The 20,898-nt window shown below is 32.9% G+C and overlaps 2 protein-coding genes and 1 long non-coding RNA gene across 13 annotated transcripts; 1 reads left to right on the top strand and 2 right to left on the bottom strand.

Moving 5' to 3' along the window:
* Positions 1-444: 444 nt before the first annotated feature.
* Positions 445-8,049, bottom strand: LOC107906647 (uncharacterized). Of its 11 annotated transcripts, XM_016833700.2 has the most exons (10): positions 7,654-7,802; positions 5,922-6,941; positions 4,654-4,772; positions 3,916-4,065; positions 3,126-3,237; positions 2,461-3,026; positions 2,055-2,361; positions 1,378-1,543; positions 990-1,104; positions 445-915 (listed from the first exon to the last, which is right to left on the bottom strand). In XM_016833700.2, exons 2-10 carry the CDS (start codon positions 6,729-6,731, stop codon positions 798-800), a joined length of 2,463 nt encoding a protein of 820 aa, XP_016689189.1. In that variant the 5' UTR covers positions 6,732-6,941; positions 7,654-7,802; the 3' UTR covers positions 445-797. The 11 variants fall into 11 exon arrangements, with proteins under 11 accessions (XP_016689189.1, XP_040949381.1, XP_040949380.1 ...); XM_041093447.1 differs by lacking the exon at positions 3,916-4,065 and having other exon boundaries at positions 990-1,098; XM_041093446.1 differs by lacking the exon at positions 3,916-4,065.
* A 6,180-nt stretch (positions 8,050-14,229) lies between these two features.
* Positions 14,230-15,227, bottom strand: LOC107906646 (uncharacterized protein At1g08160). The gene has a single exon (XM_016833695.2). It carries the CDS (start codon positions 15,083-15,085, stop codon positions 14,483-14,485), a length of 603 nt encoding a protein of 200 aa, XP_016689184.1. The 5' UTR covers positions 15,086-15,227; the 3' UTR covers positions 14,230-14,482.
* Positions 15,228-18,108: 2,881 nt separating this feature from the next.
* LOC107906645 (uncharacterized) lies at positions 18,109-18,966 on the top strand. Its single transcript, XR_001686741.2, has 2 exons — positions 18,109-18,437; positions 18,625-18,966. It is a non-coding gene; the product is annotated as an uncharacterized lncRNA (long non-coding RNA).
* Positions 18,967-20,898: the final 1,932 nt, after the last annotated feature.

Consider the following 20,898-nt stretch of genomic DNA (forward strand, 5'->3'; position numbering starts at 1 on the left):
TGAAACCAATGACTCTTAAAAGGGCTTGATGCAACAAGTCGAAATCTAACCCCTCAAAAATCAGAGCAAACTTAGATTGTTACTTTTGGACTTAGTCCAATAAGTAACCCATCCTGTTCCATATCCAATATAAATCCCAATCATATGAATCGAAACGTGAAAATTACAACATAATAGAAAAATTAGCGATTAACAAGTCATACTGTTAACTAGCATAATAAAATGAGAATCTTACAACTTTTTCCCCCCGTGCAGCGGAAGCTTTCAAGAGTCGTTTCCGGATGAAAATGTCATAAAAATAACTCACAAGCACTTGCAAAAATGAATTAATCCTACTTTGAAAAGTCATGTTACTTAATTCGAGTTAACTAACAAAACCAAACTATAGGAAGTAAGATTCTTAACCACCCACATAAAAATCCATCTCTACTGAAGCACCTTTCATTAAGGAAAAAAGAAAACGGTGAATATGATCTTATATCCTCCAAAGTAAAATACAATCCATCAATCCTTGCATCAATTATAATTAACGATTTTTACACTCGAAAGTTTATAAGGATTAGTAACATATAATGACACTTTCCGTTTCAACCATACACTCAATTTATGTACTCAAATCACGACAGGGGAAGGGACCCAAGAAAGGGTTAAATTAAAGAAATGAGAGATGAGGAAAATGGGATACTTGGAGTGGTCCAGAATTCTTTTTAAGAAAAAGAACTGATGAAAATTTTATATAAAATCGTATTCTGGGTTTCTGTTTTCCTTTTGTTCTTTTTATATAAATACTCTTCATATTAAAGGATTGAGTAGGCACGAATGACCTCAACTACCGGTGCCCGACACATTGGACATTTTCCTCCAACATGGACCAGCTCATTGGCACATTTTGAGCACGTGCACATGTGCCCACATCTGTAACAATAAGATACAGAAAATTTAAGGCCTCAAATTTATATGAAACTTGCGGATCAATTTTTAAGATTTACCTGTACAGTAATGAATCAATGTTGCCTTCACAGCATATACAACAGATGCCTTTCCTGACATTGTCCCAGTTAGAAGCATCCTTCGGCAAGTTGTCGTCGTCAATCACCCCTGCAGCTGAACATTGCGATGATTAACAAACAAGAAATATGAAACAAACCCAGCATGAGAAACTTTCAGCTTTCATTACAGAACAAGAAAATCCATATTTTATTACAAAAAGGAAAAATCTGCAGTTTATTCCCTACTCTTTTCCCCCCTCGATATCTTAAATGATAAATAGGAGCAATGACAAGTAGAGAGCCTCATGAGGCATAAGCAGTCTCCTGGAGTAATCCAGAAGGAAATACAACCCAAGTGAGCTGATACAGAAGGAAAAGAAGAACAAACCTTGTGAACCAGCTGAACGGTTAAGGGCAGCAGAAACTTCTTGTCTTATTGACCGCTGTATCTCAAGTTGCATATCCATGCAAGCCTCCAGCATCCTCTGCATATTATTCATCCTTTGCTGCATCCTAGCCATGTCAATCCTCAAATCATTAATGACCTCCCACTCCTGCACCAAATTAGCAGAGCACAATTAAATGTAAGTGGAGACCAAAAGAAGAGTACTCAAAGAAATTTAAGCTCATAAATAATCCCCAATCCCCCAATTATTAGTGAAATCCTATATACTAGCATGTAGTATACTAGCATGTAGTGAACTACATATGAAGCACAAAGAACCACAAATGTTTCACTATTAAAAGATAGCAGGAAGAATTTTGCAGTTTAGCTATCCAAAAGTAGGAAGGATGTATATTGTAGCTTAACCATCCAGCATGTATTGTATGACTAAATTCATCAATTCTGCTAACTTGGAGAAGCTTCATACTAGATTTCATCCAGAAGGCTATTAGTTGGTCATTATACTAGACATATAAAACAAAAGTTTTAAGTTAAATAATGTAACAAACAAATGAAACAATAAGCTTTCAGAAAAATACGGGATATAGTTCAGAAGTATCTATTGAAAACTAAGATAATCAAGAACAGAATCAAGTTGCAGAAAGGAAGAAATGACATACAATGCCAAAGCGTTGATGCACATCATGTGATGCCCAATTATAATGGTGTGAATCCTGATCCCAGAGTGGTTGCATAGGTGGCATCCTGGGTGAAGGAAGGGTGAGTGGAGGAGTCTCAGCATCCCCGTGGCCATCATTCTGATCCCCACTTTGCTGTTCTAGGTCTTGCTCAAGAGATGCAGGAGAAGGAGATGTTCCTTCCAACTCCCAGTCAACAGGAGCATGATTTTGCCTTTCCACGTATGATTGTATCAACTGGTCAAGACTCTCACGGAAACCACTATGAAGAAGAGTAGACACACTTCTCCTACAGTATTAAAAGTAACTTGGGTAAGTAACTTGGGTTATAAAAATACCGAATTAGAAAAATCTAATCACATAAGCCCAACAGTTATAAAATTCATACCTGCTTAACAGTTCCCTCAGTTCCATGCTGTGTACATTATCATCATCAGGAAAATAAAATGTATCTGTTCTTCTGATAGTAACAGGTTCTTGATTGTAAGACTCTTCCATCCAATCCTGTGCAGTCCCGCGCAAGCCTCCATCTTCATGGTGCCTGTCAGAGGCTTCTTCATTACCATCCATGGACTCATTATACTCAACGCCAGCTTCCTGCCAGTCTGCTTCTGCAGTTTCTTGATCCTCTTCCTGCCATAGTTCAAATAGAGAAGCAGATTCTTGCCCATCAATCTGTACAGCTGGATTGCCTTCCAAATTTTCTATGTCATTTGGGGGAGAATGTTCATAAGATGCTTCATCAGCTTCTTGTAGATTAGAATGTTCTCCAGCTTCATTCAGCAAAGCTTCAAGGGACGATTCATTAGCAAGATTTTCTTGCCAGTCCCCATCCAAGATTTCTCCAATAGCATCCCTGCTCTCATTAGACTCATCACTGAAAGACCACTGCCACTCTCTAGCAACACTCCCACAAATTCGTTCCCGCCACTCTTCTACCCGAGCAGAGGTTTCCTGCCAACGTACATCTTCAACATCATCCCCCAAATCAGTTATACCATGCAAAAACATTTGGTTATCTGTTTGCTCATTCTCATGTTCAGAGTTATTTACTTGGTTTTGCTCATTTCTGTTAGCATTAGTATCAGCATTAGATGATGTATCGGAATGATTACTGCTAGCAGGACCAGAACCAGAATTATCCAGTCTGGAGAAAAACCCTTCCCTGAAACAAAGGCACAGGTTGCAAAATGTTACAATGGAATGGTAAAAATGGCATCACATAAATATAATGGGTAAAGGTTATAACATATTAATTCAACATTGAAACTTCCACCAATAAAATATCCAAAAAGTTATCAAAGCAATAGTCAAGCTATATCAGAAAGAGAAGCAGAATTTTTTTTTTTTTTTTTGCAATCTAGCATCTCATGGGAATACATCCTCGTATTAGTAGCAACTATGATAACAAAAATTAGGAGGCCAATACCATGTCCAACTATCAATAAAATGATTTTTGGATAAACACCAATTTAAAGTGCAACCTAGTCATTTTATCATTTATGAGGGAACTCCCTCCTGCCAAGTAAATTATGAAACAATCATTCAACTACTTAAATATAATATTTAAATAGAATGAAGAATACACTCCAAAGATCTGTCAAGTTCTCAATTCCTGAAGTTCGTAGACTTGCCCAATGGATTCTGACATCTAGCATACCAGCCGAAGCTCATTGCAAAATGAAAGTATAACAGCTCCTAAGTTAAGACCAGCCAACCAACTACCCACTATAGGGAAAAGAACAAACAATCTCAAAATTAAACATATATCACAGCTAAAACCATAGAACCACAAACTGGCACTACAAATTTAGACATGATCATTTAAATGTATATTCACTACCAAATTATTTCAGCTTCACGTAGCTGTTTTGCTATGTCAATGTCACGCTTGAAAAAGGGAAGCCCACTACACAAGGCTCGGGCATTGCAAGGTATGAGGAGAGGAGATGCAGGAGGCTTTACGCTATTCCACAAGAAGCTGGTTTTATGACTTGAAAGTTAAACCATGAAATCCAGGTCACAACTAAGAAGCCACACCAATGCACAATATCTTAACATGCTAAATCCATCAGGTTTTCATGTGAGAACTTGAACAATAAATTAAAGGCATATGCAAAGTACTAGCATTTATAGTCTCAACCTCTTTATCACATTCCTCAATACATTCACCATAGTATTACTAATTTCTACAGCTTTAATGTTACCAAAATGTTCTTCCTTGGAAGAATCTTTTTGCCTTATTTGAGTTAAATGCAAGGGACATTATTTTAAGCTTTAGCGAAAAACCAAATCTAAAGTAAATCCCTTGTTTCAAATTCATTCTTCCGAATGCAGCTTTGAACTCATAAAGATGAGGTGACTAAGTATCTGACAGAAATTACAGATATTGCTTAGCTGGACAACTGAGCTCAATGCACTAAACATTAGAAAATTTCATTTCTTGAAGTCTGCTAATAAAAAGTTCTGTGAAAGATGTTTACAGAAAGTAAAAAGAGAGGAATTGTCTCAGAGTATGGCATCAAATGAACTTAACTGAATAAATAACTCTGCTATTTATATGACATGAAGAATAAAGTACCTTAGACCAGATACAGTTTGCTTTTGTCTTAATAAGCCTAATTCGCTGGCCGCAACAGAGGTAGATCTGTTACCCTCACCCATTCTGTCATTTCTCAGGAATCTACCTCTCAGCAATGACTGCATAAAGAATATGGAAATAAATGAATGCCAGTAAATGCAGCCCATGTTTGGTTTAATGCCAAAATCAAGAAGGTATAACCCCCAAAGGTTAACAATTAGCATCAGAACACCTTTAAGGGTGTGCTTGGTTGGGTGAAAAAGTGGAAGGAAATGGAAAAATGGAAAGAAAATAAGTTTTGAGTGTGCTTGGTAGGGAAGAAAATTGAGGAGAAAGAAAAGAAGAAAGACGGACATTTTCCATCCTAATGCATAAAAACCAATCCCTCCAAATTGGAATGATGAGAAGAGAGAGAATGAGAGAGGGTGTATGTTAGTTCAAAATTATGCCTTTTTTCAAATGTTTTATTTTCTTTCCTTTCATTTTTCAACTCTACCAAGCAATGGATGGAAAGAAAATTACTTTTCTTTCAATTTTTCCATCTTTCCTACCAAGCACGCCTATGAAAAGAAATATTATATTTTCCAATTTTCTATTTTTCTACCCCTTCAATTATTCATCTTTCCAATTTTCTTCCCACTCTACCAAGCAAAGCCTAAGTCTATTGGTTTAAAGCTACCAATGCAAGCTAAGATACACTACAGTTGCCTTCAAACAACAATGACACGTATAGAAGATTCATAAACATTGTTAGAATTTCTTACTATTTAATTTCTGTAAACATCAATTAATATAGGAAGAACAAAAAACAGGCAAATAATTGAGACAGATGTGCTAGCATTCCCTAGTTGACATGGGATATTAGTTTTGCTCTTGGTTCAAGATTAGCATTCAATTTTTCCGTGTAATATCTACACCGGCTAGCATGTATATGGACTTTCTCTTGTTTGTATGCATGTCATAGTTGCAATGAAGTTATTATCTAGAATTTAACAGGAAAGCATAAATCAATAGTTACACATATAATATTGTTGTTAGAGAAAATATTATGCTTAAAAGAATGACTTAAGGCTCTCAAAGCATGCAAGAAGCATCTCCATCATGTGGGTCTCTAACACCAAAACTACTAAATTAGCATCTACCTTAAATATGAGTTGGGAGGGGGCGTCCTTATTTGCAATTTTTTGCAGATTTGAAAGAGCATGGACATGTGAACAAATAAAGAAAATAGCCACCTAAAAAAAGGTTAAGAAATTTTATGCATTTACCTGAATACGGTTGCGATGGGCAAAATTTGATACAGCCCGATGCTCCAACAACCCCTGGAGCTCAGTTTGCCTTTCTCTCTCAGCCTTTTTAAGCATATCAAGCAAAGCCTGCCGGCCACATAATTTACGAATGCCCCTACGGACAAGCTCAGTTCGGCCTTCATTCTGATTAATCACCAATCCATCAAGAACTCGATCAATTTGACCACCAACATCAGCAGCTTGCTCTTCTCTACTGTCAACACAAGCACCTCTCTGCTGGCTGTTCATTTGCATCCACTCCCTTATAATTCTGACCCTTTCTTGCTCAGTTTCACCAAGCCACTGGGCTCTCGAACTGTTGTTTCTACAAGAAACATTAGATGTACGATCCCTGCCACCACTGTTCATCCACTCCCTAAAAATTTGCCTTACCCTTTCCCTTTCAACTTCCCCCAAATCAGATGAATGTTCACAACTAAGATTACTTGAATCCCCGCTCCTACTCTGCAACCCAAATCGATCTGGCAACCACTGTCCAAAGTCATTCTCACTCACACTCGCATCATCTGAAACACCACTGTGTTCACAATTTCGACTATCAGAAAGATCAGTCACCGAGAGGTCATCACTCCTTGTATGGAGCATTCTTTCACTAGCCCTCTCTTGAGCATGACTCGCCACATGCTCATCCTCAAGCTCCCGCCACATCTGCAGGAGTGAGGATGCCCGGGTGCTACCATTTTCCCGCCTTCTTGATGTTTGTGACTGAGACTCCCTTAGGAAGGAATTTTCAAGCAAAGAAACATTGTGTAGACCAGCAATAGCCATACTGCTCCAAAATCTAAATTATCAAACCTTTTCAACCCATATGCTTCAAATGTAAGAAAAACTGCATATCTTTAGGGAATATTGGTATGTAGTAGACAATCTCCTTTTGAAAAACACCTAAAACTAGTTAATTTCGTCTATTCCATCATTTATCAACGTTTGCATTGTCATCAACTCATCATGTTCACCACCATCATCATCACTATCAATCTTCAGAGCAAACACACAAGAAAATGGTTATAAAACAAGTATTAGATCATACTATCATCTAATGCAACAACTAAAATTCTCAGTTTTTAACACTACTGATCTTGATATCCAATTTCCTCAATGTCATGTTTCACCTAAATGAGGAAGACAAATATAACAAACAAAGGATCCGCTTAACCACTGCCTATAGGCACCGGGATTATATATTTATCATTTTGGGGAAAATTTTGTATTGAACACGTTACTTTTACTAAATTCAACAGAAAGTAATGTGTATCACCTCACCAAGTGCCGTTAGTCACTGGTTAATATTTCCTCAAAGAAATCCGGAAAGTATTTACAACAATCTCCAACAAACACACCCAAAAGAGTAAGTTGAAATAATTTATTCGGTTAATCCCTTTGTTTTTCTGCTGAGAAAATGTAGAAAGACAACAAAAAAGTTTCCAAATCTAAATTTTTACACTGCCGAAAAAATTCAAACACAAAAAATTAACCGTTTAAAATTTCTGAGAAATTCAAAATTACTTTTCTCTTTTTTCATCGCATTTCTCAGCAGCCAAACAAGAGAAACGAACAAAACGAACAAACCTCACCAAATACACATTCAAAAGAAAACGAAGATCGAAACAACGACAAACCAAAAAAAAAAAGGAATCATCAAAAGAATGGAGAATAAAAAGAAAATAAGAAGAGAGAAAAAAAATCGTACCGAAGAAGCTTGAGTTTTCTAATTTTGAAGTAAAGGAAACGAAACCTAAAGAGAGACAAATGGAGGATGTGAAGAGAAAAGAACACAGAAAGAGAAGAGAGGGAGAAGCTGCGGATTTATTATGAATAAGAATAAATTAAAGTTAAGAAAATGGGAGGGACACGTCATTTTTATTTTATTGCTCTATTTTTGTCGTCTTGAGAACTTTTCACGGCCGATAGAAAACCTGCCGAAACACTAAACGTCTTAAAATCGAGTGTAAAAGACGAATAAGAGATTGACGCGTGGGTCGTAACCTTTTCTCACGTGGCGTTAATTCAAGAAACGGTTCCCGAATCTTGGATTTAACGGGAAGTGTTGAAAAGAAAACGACGCGGTGCTTTTTCGTGATTTTTGGGCATGGAATTTGGATTCGTTTTTGGGTTGAAATTTCAAACTAAAGGTAGCGGAAGGGTATGATGGAATAGCGAGGGATGACCGGAATATTATGGCGTTAACGGTAATTCAAAAGCCGGTGTCTTTTTTTCTCAAAAAGATAAATTCAAGTCGTACTCAATAGTACAAAGTTTGATTTAAAGAAAATTTCTTATTTAGGATCTTTTGTTTTTCCAATAAATAAATTATTTAAAATATTTTGATTTTGTAATCTCAATTTCTTTAAAGAATTTACAACTGCAAATATCAGATAAAAATAAAAATATAATCATGATAAAGTACTCCAGAAATAAAGAGCCAAAATATTTTAATCAAAATTTGATTCTGTATCATTATTTTATTGATCAATAAAATCATAACTAGAGGTGAACCTATTCTTCGTTTTGATTTGGCTGCTCCATGTTAAAATTTTGTTTCAATTTCTTTTTAAATCTTAAATATCATATTTTTAATTTACATTTTAAAATGTTTTCCAGAAAATTTCAAAACTGATGCCAATAATTTATTAATGCGATTGAAGTAAGATTGCTTTTATTGCATAATAAATTCACACGAAAATTTAATTTATTAATTTTATCATGTAAAATACTATATGATATAATTTAAATTTTATTTTCTTTCTAAATATCATAATAATAATAAACTGATAGAATAACGGATTTTCAATAAATCTAGTATTGTTTTTTATGAGGATTTTTTGTCCAACTTTTTTAAAAATTTAAATATACGAAGAGATGACAAGTCTAAAAGAAAAAACACTCTGTGAGCCACATCAACTCAAACTGTCTTATAACTTGTTTGTCTTTTTAGGCACTCAATAATGCTATTACTTTTTTTTAACTACGTTTCCTAATTAAGCACGTAAACTCTTCTATAGTTAGGACAAAATCTCATTAAAGACAGTATTAAACTTTATTAAAGATTTAAAACACTTGAAAAAGTTAAATACATATAATAACAACTCGAATCAAATGAATAAAATTTCGAGTAAATATGAATAGAATGATAACTTCTACATATAGCATCAGCATTAGGTTGGGTAATATAGGGAGATAAGGTGTTAACATTGAGCTATAAATTTCTAGAAGCAAGTTGGCAAATTTGGGTAAGTTAATAGAAATGATATGAACTTTCTAGAAACAAATGAAAGATGCAGTTAAAATGCTAATACAAAACAGGGAAGCTGGCTTACCAAAAAGCTAGGTAATTATTACTAAATTTCCTATGATTATAACTCTCCAACAATGCCTATCATTAATTAAAGCCATCTTTTTCTTCTTCCTTTTTTTTTTATTTTTTATTTTTATGGAAGTTGGTTTAGCTTGTGAAATTCGCATGATTGGATGTGTTTAATTAAAAGTTAGTTGCATGTTAATTTGTGTAAACCCATTGTCTAGCTTAAAATAGATTTTTCTTTATTTTAACTGTTAGAAAGATTACTTAATTGTTTTTTTGAAGGAAAGATTCTTTTATCTTTTACTCCTATAGATTTTAAGATTATAAAATATTTTTTATAAATTTTTTATTTAATACATAAATTTTAATTTGGTGTATTTTGATTGTGTTTTATAAAAATTGAAATAAATTAAAATTATATGTATAAAATTACTCAAAATTAAAATTAATGTATAACACTCTACATTAATTAAAGTTGATGTATTTTAGTATTTATTTTCCTGTTTAAGGCGCTTTCTTATTAAATTTGTAAAAGAAAAAAGAAAAAAAATAAGAAGAAGAGTAATTCATAGAATTGCACTGCTCTTTATCCTTGTTCAATATCTCTTTCACTTCACCAGACTACACACCAGAAAAATCCTATTACCACTAGGCACTTCAGGTTAATGTTTAAAATATGAGCTTTTGATAATAATAATAAGCTACGAAATTATTGTTATTATTATGGAGGGAGTTTGGATTGTTTAGATTTAAATAATGTACATAAAACTTTAAATCAATAATATTTTTTTTTTGCGTAATAGTTTTATTGAGAAAAGCCACATAAATTATTATTAATTTATCATAAACACGAGAATTAATAAATTAAGCGGCCCCTAAGGTCTTACATCAAAATTAAAAATAAGTTGTACGTATTATAGTCGTTATTAATTTTTCTTTTTAATAAGGAAGGCAATTGGAGATTTTGGAATTAAGTTTTGGGTCGGTAAAACTTTTAAAAATTTTAAGAGTTTGTTTAGAATTTTTTTTTAAAATGGGGTAATAAAGCATATATAATAAAATTAAAATGTATAGAAAATCAAAATAAAAATTTGATTCAACAATAAATTTAAGAATTTATTAATGCTGGGATGTAAATCCCACAGTATCTATATTTTATAATTTCTTTTAAATTAAAAAATTAAAATAACTTTGGCAAATTATTTTCACCGCTGTAAATTATGCATCAATATTTCAAAATGATATCGGGTTCCACCCAAGTATTCATGGGTCTTGTCATCTTAGAAATATATATTTTTATTTTCTTGTGTAAATTGATATCGGCCATTTCACTAATTAAAATAAATTTAAAATATTTAGTAATGCCGTTCATGCATATGGAAATGGGAAGGCTTGTTGTGCTGTGCTCTATAATTATCCAATAATAAAAAAGGCATCGAAGAATATGGGCTGACCGGAAATCTACCGGCTTTTGGCGAAATCTTCGGCAGTGTTTATTATACATCCATGATTAAACATGATCGTGAAAGAGCAATAATTAAGATTATTATGAGGTCTAAATGTTGGCTTTAAAAAAGAAAAACTCGACTAATTGCAAACTTAAAAAATAAATAAAAGAATGATTAATGGCTTTGTGGCCTGCATCCATCCACCTTCGTGGAGGTTTTCTGTCGCTCCAAAATCCTACATAAACCAAATTAAAATTTATGATCATCAACCATCATACTAATTTTTTTTTTGTTTATTCATCTATTCATTCTTAGAAATAAAAACTATCGGTTCATGTAATAATCTTTAAAAATTATTATTTAATAAATTTCAGTTTACATGTTACTATGCCACGGACCATATTGTACCCGAAAATAATTCTATTATTCTATTATTATCATTATTAGGCAATGTATACAAATCGTAGTATTTGTGATATATTCTTACAGACATTTCAGTAAAAAAAAAGTATTTCTTTATTAATTAATCAAAACTCATGCATGCTATAGATAAATCACATGGTCACTTAGACTTTAGCTTTTATATATCATGATAAAAGTTGAATTAGGTTAGATGAAAGTTTGACATTAATGTTTCTCATGGCTATAGACATATTCATCCTCAGAATTGCATTTGAAAATAAAAGGTAACTTTTTTTTAATAATATTTGAAAATATAACGATTATTATTCTAAAATAGATTATGATACATTCACGGTATGAGTGGAAAAAAATATGTAAAAATCAATGAAATTTTTGTAAAAATGATAAAATTAAGGCATTTAAAATTATGATGTTTTGAGTTTAAATCTCTATCATATATGTATTTCTTTAATCTTATAATAATATTTATTACTCTTTAAAATGAATCATTTCAATATTTTAAATGTATAATAATCTATCTTCAACTGAATAATGGTTTGTGAGAGGCATTGCCCCAAAAGTAATGCCTTTTTTAGGTAAACCCAACAGCTTTGACTTGTCTCTTTCTTAATGGCACATTATGTACTTACAAAATGCAGGAATGGGTCCTCAAATGGCCGAAAAGATCAAATTTCTTTGCCCATGTTCCAACTACATAAACATGAATCTAATCTTTCCCCCCAGTGGTCACGTGGAAAAGCTTATCCCTACATAAGAAAAGAAATATCTAAGGACTATATACCCTTAGTCCTTCCCAAGTTTTCCTTCTTTATTATGTGACAAATTATTATGTATTAAAAAGGCTAATTTTAGAAATATAAAATACAAGAAGTGATTTCCCTACTTCTTTCATGTTACTACATGATATGCAATTTTTGCGATGTGGTTACAAATTTTAATTTAACAACTAAATTAAGTAAGTGATAAACTAGCAAACTAATTTAGAGAATCACTTATCTTATATAATGTTAGGACTAAAGCCGGGGACAAAGATCTCAATGCCGATTTCTAGGAAAAATGTACAAAATCATGCCAAATGCTCATGTCAACGATTTTAGGGCAAGATAAATGTACTTAAATTTATGTTGAGGATACACCATTTTGATAACCTCCACCTTTATAAAGCAATTACTAATTCGAATTTTGATACTAATTTGTTTATCTCATAATGACAACTTTGGAAATGTGGGATATTCCAATGAAAATATCTTATTAAAGCTTATCAAAGAGGGAGGAACAGTGAGAAAACTAGATATGATGCCATTATCCAAACCTAACAGAACTGAAAAATGTTATATAGCTGGAAAGTGGATGGTGTTCAATTAAAAATGGCCAATGCTAAGCATTCAAATAAAGGACAATTATCTCAAATAAAAAGTACAACCAAATTTTCCATGAAGATGGAAAAGGGAAAAAAGAAAAGGAAAAACAGTGAAGGGATAGAACACAAGAGACAGAAAGGTACATAAATTGCTGTAAAATTGTAGGAGTTCGCATAATTGGATATTATTAGAAGGGTTCAAACAAATGCTAAAGAGATAGATGAAAGGATATGAGTTTAAAGAGTGTTAGGTTATCTGTCTTTCAACTCTCCCATTCTCGACCCACGCACTTGAGTTTAGCTCTTGTTTCCTTAGCAACGTTCCATTGCCATGCAAAAAATGGTCGATTTTTTCTTTTTTTTTTTTGGGGGGGGGGTGGGGGGCTGGGGAGGGGTCTACTGACAAAGGCACTCAAGTTTTGTTATCAGAATTGACAGTAAGGGCACATGCCCATACTTAATATCACATCTATAAAGTTTTTAATGGTAGGACACCATTTTGCCCATACATCAGGACAAATAACCAAAACCCCCATATTTTTTTGAGGGGCCAACACCCACAAAAATGAACCATACCCTTTTTCTTAGGGCAAGACTTTTGTCAGAAAAGGACACGTATCTTGTCTTCCAATGCTGGTTTTTGATAGTTTGTCAGTAAAAAGTAGCTGAAAGTCTTACAATTTGACCGGTTATTAATGAGTATTTTAGAACATGGAATGAACCGTAAATCCACTTTTTTTTTTGTTGCTAATTACATCTTAACGATCATCTAATTACTGGATTCGTGCTACGTATATGCGTCCTGGAAAAAGTATTTGGTGTTTGTTCTCAATGAGTGAAATGCTGATGAAATTGATTGAAAAAGTTTCTATCAGTAGCAGATATAGTCCTAGATTTCTCTCTACCAATTTCCTTCATTTTAAGTTTACAGCTTAGAGATATTTTTGAGATAAAAAAATGTGGGTTCAGATAATCAAGCAAGTCAAACAACTAGCATTGATGGGGTAGCCACTGGCTATTGCCAATGAGGTGCTTTCCTTTATAAATATGGGTTATGAGGACACTTTTACCTACTCCATGTAGATGAAGAGTTTTTCAAAATGGAGTGATGATTTAATGAAGGATTAGTCGGATTAGGTGGAACAACACATCAAAACTAAATGAAGCTTTCAATGCTATAAATGTGTGGGGATGTGTAGGTGTAAACTATTAAAGAGTGAGCAACTGGCATGGACTGCAATTCTTGCAAGTAAACTCCCTTCACTTGGCGTCGAAGTTAATCTTAAAACCAATGGGTTGAAATGACGTTTACTTACCTAATAGCAAAGGTGAGGCAGTTTTCAACAACGAATTGTTTCTCATGTTATCATCCTTTTTAGTGTTGGAGAAGATTAGTTTTTTACTTTTCTGAAGTTAGGGCTTACTTTAGTTTGTTCTTTAGTTACAATCTATCATGGTCGAATAGTATCTCTGAATTCTAATTTCGGTATTTGTAACTCCATTTTTTATTCATTTTTGTAAAAGAGAAAAGAGATCATATTTATTCCCCAAATAAAAAGAAGCCCATTTAGGTTATGGGCTAAACCAGTAAACTATCTCAAAGCAAAGTCTGGGCCTGTTTCTTCAGGTAATTTGAGAAGTTGGGAATTTGGGTTCTAAAGAATTTTAACATTTCTGCAATATATTTTTCTATTTTAAAATACATAAAACTTCAATATGTATATATAGAGAGACTGCTAACAAGGTTTACATCGATTAATACATTAAAAAAAATTTTATACATACCCAAAGTTTTATTATAGCAGTAGGAGGTAAAAAGAACAATTTTCACACCATATTAATCAAAGAGGAAAACAAAGAGGATAGCATGGAAGAGACAAAATGGCAACCCTAGGACACCAATTCAGACATGTAGAAGAGAATGGGAAAATCACAAATAAAACCAGGAAAAGAAAAAGTCATTGTTCTAAAACATCATCACTCTTAACTAAAGTTCTGCTTCACATGGTACCCTGTCAAAATGTTTGTACCAAGACAAATGCACCGTTACTGAGTAACAAACAATCCTCAGAGTACGATGATTGGACTTCCAAGTACCTACCTTAAGCCGAACCCTTGCCTTAAAATGAACATCAACTTGAATCTCCTTTGATGTTTTCTCGATCATGAGATCCTTAGATGTTGATGGTGACATTGCCAAATTTAAAGCCACGAGTTTCGGCTTGATTCGGCTCACATTCCTATGAGATTGGAAGAAGGGATCGACGGTGTTGAACGCCAGGGTTTGATCTTCATATGTTACTGTGGACTCAATGTAATCATAGTAGACAGAGATTCTGCGGTTACGGTTAAATGCCCTAAGAACAAAATCGAATGTGGCATTGAGATGGTTATTGGTTAGGTTGAAATTTTGGACTGAACCATTTTCAAGGGTGTAAACCAACTTTTTTGGACTAATGACTAGCCAAGCGATCAGCACGGCTAGACCGACAAGAACTATAAGGGCTAGCAAGCAAGTGGCCACGCATCTTACTAGGCTAAATTGTCTTCTCGGCTGTTGTTGTGCTGCAACACTTGTATTGCCTGCCATTGTTTTTGCGGGACAATAGTTTGATAAGGACTCTGAACTCAGAGAAATGTCGAATGTTGTTTTATACAGAGTAAAAAGTTAGAGAATATTTTGCCTAATGAACATGCCTATATATATATAGACAAGAGAATGCTGAGATTGTATCCTGTTGTATTTATTATTTCGTTTCTTTAATGTTCCTTTTTCTTTTGCCAACTATATTTGAGGGACTTTAGGGTTTCTTGGATGAAACTCAAGACATCTGAAAGATTCATGTTCTGCTCTTTTCTTCTGCTTCAAATGTTGTAAGATTCATTGCTGCAACCCTGCAACTTCTAAGTAGAACTTTCTTCTTTCTGTTGGTCGGCTGTTCTTTTATCCTGGTAGAACCAAGTTGAGTCTGAGCTTTTTCTTTTTGGTAATTCGAATATAAATATAAAAAAATATATTTAAGATCAGGCTTGGACAAAATAAATTTATTTTATTGGACTAAAATCTAATCAGAACTATGAACATCTTCGATATATTGGACGAATATGCTTTATACGGAGTATCAGTTTGAGGTTGATACCATGGTCCATACGAAAGTCTTAACTGGCTTTGCATAAAACAGATGGGTATATATATTATTTGCTAGACCGAAAAGACAAAGAGAAAACACGTTAAAGAATAATGCAAATTGCTGATGTTTAGAAGCTCAAGCGACTAAGATTAATTTAGATGCTGTTCTGAATAGATTGCCACTTTAATTAGCACACTTCATTTGCCACTAAAAAAGGGTGAAATTTTTGTAAGACGGATAAGATCCCCAGAAATCTGGAGGTCTGAGGGGGACTAATGAAACTTAATTTTGGAGCGTTAAGGACAAAATTCCTTTCTCACTTATCTTAAATCATATGCCACTATTTGGATTCAAATGAGTTTCATCTCCACATTTATATTGATATTGGACATGAATATTAAACAGAACTAAAACAAATTTTCTGGCAGCAAGCATTATAAATTTCTTTCAAAAATAAAAAATAACACTATACTACTACTTTTCCTACAGTTCCTCTCTTCTTGGCTAAGCTGGCACAATTCATAGGCTCCACTTGATATCAGTTGGCAGAGATTGCTGGAAGAGCCAAAAGTTTAACCCTTAAATCTGGGCTAACCATACATGTATATTATTGAGTTAATTATGACTGAAAAGATGTCCATCAAGCAAAATAGTTTGCCATTTCAACTCAAATTGAAGGATCATCATTGGCTTGATTATTACTAATGTAACGAAGGGTATCTGTTAATAGGATATGCACAAAGATTCTTTATCACTTGCTGTTTCCTTTGCTTCATATCCAAGGTATTCCAATCAACTTTTTTTTTTCTAACATCACAATTTCTGGAAATGGAACTTGTAATATAGTTAACAAAATTTAAAGCTCTACATAATCGAACAGAGTTTGCGTCACTCAAGGTATTTATTCCCTGCGGTGAAGGGGTAAGAGTTTTGAGCAAAAGTCTTATCTAATGTGATTAACTATTTAACTCAGATTTAACTTTTAATTTTTTTTAAAAGATAAGTTCCATAATTATATCCGAATACTTTTAATAAAATGAAGAGTCTGAGTACAAGTACAAGCGTTCATGGATTGAGTCGAGTCTAATCAAAATCTTAGACCTATTTGCTAGACCCGACTTGGTTTGGCCCGAAAAATAGGTTTAAAATTTTGCCTAAGTTTGACCCAGATAAAAATGCTAAAACACGGGTCTGACTTGTATTAATTTTTATATTATTATTTTTTAAAATATATAATATATCATAAATACTAAAAACACTAAAATAAATATTTCCCAACAAATTAAAAATAAATTTAAAAATATATATGTATACTTAAATAATATTAAGATAAGTATAACTTAACAAGCAAATGCCTCTAAAATAGTAAAAAAATTAACAATAAAACAAGAGTTATACAATATCCAAACAATAACAACAAAATAATAGTAACCTAATATTGATGTTGTAGCAAAATAGTGATAAAACAATAAAAAAATAATAGCAAAACAGTAAAAAGAATAAGAAAAAGCAAAAAAAAACATAAATTTTTTTCAAATTTGGGTTGAGCCGGGCTAGGCTCGAACAAAAGAAGCCTTACCCAAGGCTTAACCCATTTTCTAAATGAGTTATTTTTTCGCCTAATCTCCTTTTTCGAACTTATATTTTTATCCAAATTTTTACACTTTTCGCATAGAATTTCAAATCAAACCAGGTGGACTGGCTAGTACAAGTAGTTATTTTCTTACACCCCCAAGTGTTGCTGATGCTCTAAAATTGATAGTAAAAATGTAGTGACCAAAAAAGATAAGAGCATTCCTTGGAACAGTATCATATATGCCACGTACATATAAAGTAATTAAATCGAGAACTAATGAAATTGATCTTTACCTGCTGGGCTGGCTTACTTTCTTTCCCTTCAGTGAAACTTTGCTTTTTCTCCATGATTCATACTTCACCTCTAAGCAATTCCTAAACCATCTTTTCTGCAACTTTATTACGGAATATGGATGGCAAGAAGATGGAGTGTATTAAGTTTTATCTTGCTTATAATAAGGGCATGGTTTCATCTTCCCATTCTGAGGCCAACTTTCTTGTTCATTCCCTTCTCTGGTGATCTTCACATGACATATCAAAACCTGCCTAAATTTTAATTCAAAATCATGCATTGCGCCATTAATTAGATGGAACTTCTACTTGGCATCTTCCCTTTTTCAATAACACTGGAAAGCAATATATATATATGCTTTAGCTAAATAACTAATGGGGAGAAAGTAAAATCCGAATCCAAGCAAAGTTCTTTTTTTTTAATGGGATAAAGCATGTTAAAAAAAGAATACGCCTTACACGCGCCTGAAACGTCTACCAAGCCCTTATTATAAGCAAGATTAATCCGACGGAACAAAGCGTGCGGCGCGTGGGAGGGCTTCAACGTTGAAGCATATATAGTACAATTTTATTGGTAAGGCAGGGAAAAGATGCAAAAGAATAAGGCATAAAAAAGTAGTAAAGTTGTGGTCACCAAATGTGGGGCAATGAAGTTGGTCGCCGCATATCCCTTGGAAGATGCTGTCTTTTCCTTTTTGGTAAAACCACAAAGTGAAGAAACCCGCATTTCAAATAATCACTTTGTTCCAACCCATATATATATATATTATCCTAAGCCAAGTTAGCTAGAAGCCATTCAAGATTATGCTTATGAGCTATTTCAAGATCGCAGGTGGTTTCACTTAGTCATAGTGCCACCCCCCACCCAAAAGAACTTCGGAAGCAAATCAAAAGGGTTTAGTGAGTGTTTTCAGCATGGTGGGAGGTGGCGGATAAATATGGAAGGTAAGTTTTGATATATAATTGGGGGGGGGGGGAATGGATGGGTTTGGTTGAGTTCAACCTCTTCCAGCCCCAGGAGCCTTTTCCCACAGGGCAACTATAATCCTTTGGCATGCAGTACTTTTCAGTTGGAGATGATCTCTTCACTTCATCATGTGATTGGAGAAACTTGGATTTTTTTGAATTGCAGTCATCAGTTTTCACTGTAAGAGCTGGTTTCTTCCTCAGGGCAACTTCAATCCTTTGGCAATTTTATTTCTCTTTGTGTCATCTGCTTAGATCATTGGAAGTATCATCTACAGCATGGCCTGGAGTTGGTTTCTATTTTGGTAATAATTTTTGTGTTTTAGTTTTTCCTTTTTCTCTTTTCATATTTTCTTAGTGCTTGTTGTATGGAATAAGAAATGGTTTGGGTTGTTTGCGTTTGTGATTTTGATTCAGTAATGTATTACAATTCATTTTGCAGCATAATGTTAGGTTTTTAAACCTCCAAGATAAAATTATGACACATCTCATTTTTCCTTTGTGTTTAGTTTATTCTTAATATGTTATGAGTTCATTAGTAGCTCCATCGTGCTAATGGGATATGGCCAAGAACACGAGCCCCATGCAACCCACGAAACCAAAAAAAGAAAAAAAGATGATGAAAACTGTACACATGCATATAATATCTCAGTTATTTTTAATGTGCTATCTTTGAAATTCTAGATACGACCATACATGCAGTTTTGTATAGCAATTAAATTTAAATAAAAAATAAAAATGTATTAAAGCTCTGATCCTTCTTGGGGCTACAGTGGAGAAAGACATGAATGGAGAAAACGGAAATAAACTGTGGTGGTTTGTGTTGATATATCAGACGAAGACACCTGACCTGACCACACTATCTAAGATGTCTGTTTTTAATCTGATAAATTAAAATTCATCCAACACCAACAGTGGTGGATGTTCCCAAGGGCGGACAATAGAAAGTGGGTGAAAATCAGTAATATTCTCACCCTCTTACCAGCCAATATTTTCTCTGTGTTTCAAATTCTTCACAAACCTATATCATTAATTCAGTAATAGCAAAATGATAATGACAGAAAACAATAAACTGGTAATGTTCATTTAACCGAATTAATCGAAATTAACAAAAATTAATCGAATTGGTAATATATAATATTGGTTTTTCGAAAGTTCAGTTAATTACCTGGTTTCGAACTGAATTAACAAATAACTAAACTTTCAAAAACCATCAACCGACCTCCGACCGAATTAGATAAGTTAACCAACCGAATAACCAAATTAGTTCGGTTTGATCGGTTGATTCGGTTTTAATCGAAATTTTGAGTACCCCTAGGCAATAATCCCCAGTACCAATCAAGCTAAGACTCAATTGACAATTGTTGATACAATGTTAAATGGTTAACTTTATGTATTAGAAACAAAAAGAGTTAATTGCACTAGATTTACTTAAATTATGGCCCTTATTTTAAATTGGTTTTTAAATTTCAAAACGCTCTACTCATCTTTAAACTATTAAAATTACATCAAATAAATTATTTCATTACTAAAACTATTAATTGACATGTCAAGTCTTATGTGATATAATTTAAATAAAAAAAATGAAAAAGATTAAAAGAAATGTAAAATGACAAAATGTGCCCATATCTTTTAAATCATATTGCATGTTATTTAATACTTGCATTGATAGGTATTTTTATAGAGAATAACTTAACTAATGTAAGGAGGTTTTAAAGTTTGAGGAGTTATTTAAAATGTGAATCAATGGTTGAAAGAATAGATTATTTGTTTAAATTCAGAAAGAACATTGTTTGTTGATTTATTAAAATCTTCATTTTTGAAAATTGTTTACAGATTAATTTGATGAATAGATTGGAGTTTGATTCCGACATCCTATAATTTTATTTCCTACGATTATTATATGAAATTTTAAGGTAGTATTTGGTGAGTGACACCAAAATTATATTTGGTTTGTTAATTGCTTTGTTAAAAATAATATTTATATATATATTTATTTAATTTTCACAATCAAAATAATTCTTAATAACTATTTGGATTAAATATCTAATAATAAATTTTAATTGATAATTTTTAAAAAATAATTAATTTATAATTTTAATTAAAAGTAAAATTATTTTAAATTTGTCTCCTATGTAATTTCTAAACATAATAATACATTTTTGAAATAAATTAAAAAAAAAATCTAAAACTACATTTTATTTTAGTTAAAGGCTAATGTATAGGTACTCTAACCTACCATTCTTACAAAGTTTAAATAGAACAATTCTACCCACATTCTATTAAAATAATAATAAATATTTTATACAAATACAAATATTAATTTAAATTTGTAACTGAAAAAGGAACGAGTGATCTATTGAAGTAATAAGAAAAATCAAGTTGTAGGAAAGACACAATTACTTTTTTTTTCTTAAACTAATATAAAATACAATTAATT

Source organism: Gossypium hirsutum, chromosome D05, assembly GCF_007990345.1.
Source record: "Gossypium hirsutum isolate 1008001.06 chromosome D05, Gossypium_hirsutum_v2.1, whole genome shotgun sequence".
Taxonomy (NCBI): domain Eukaryota; kingdom Viridiplantae; phylum Streptophyta; class Magnoliopsida; order Malvales; family Malvaceae; genus Gossypium; species Gossypium hirsutum.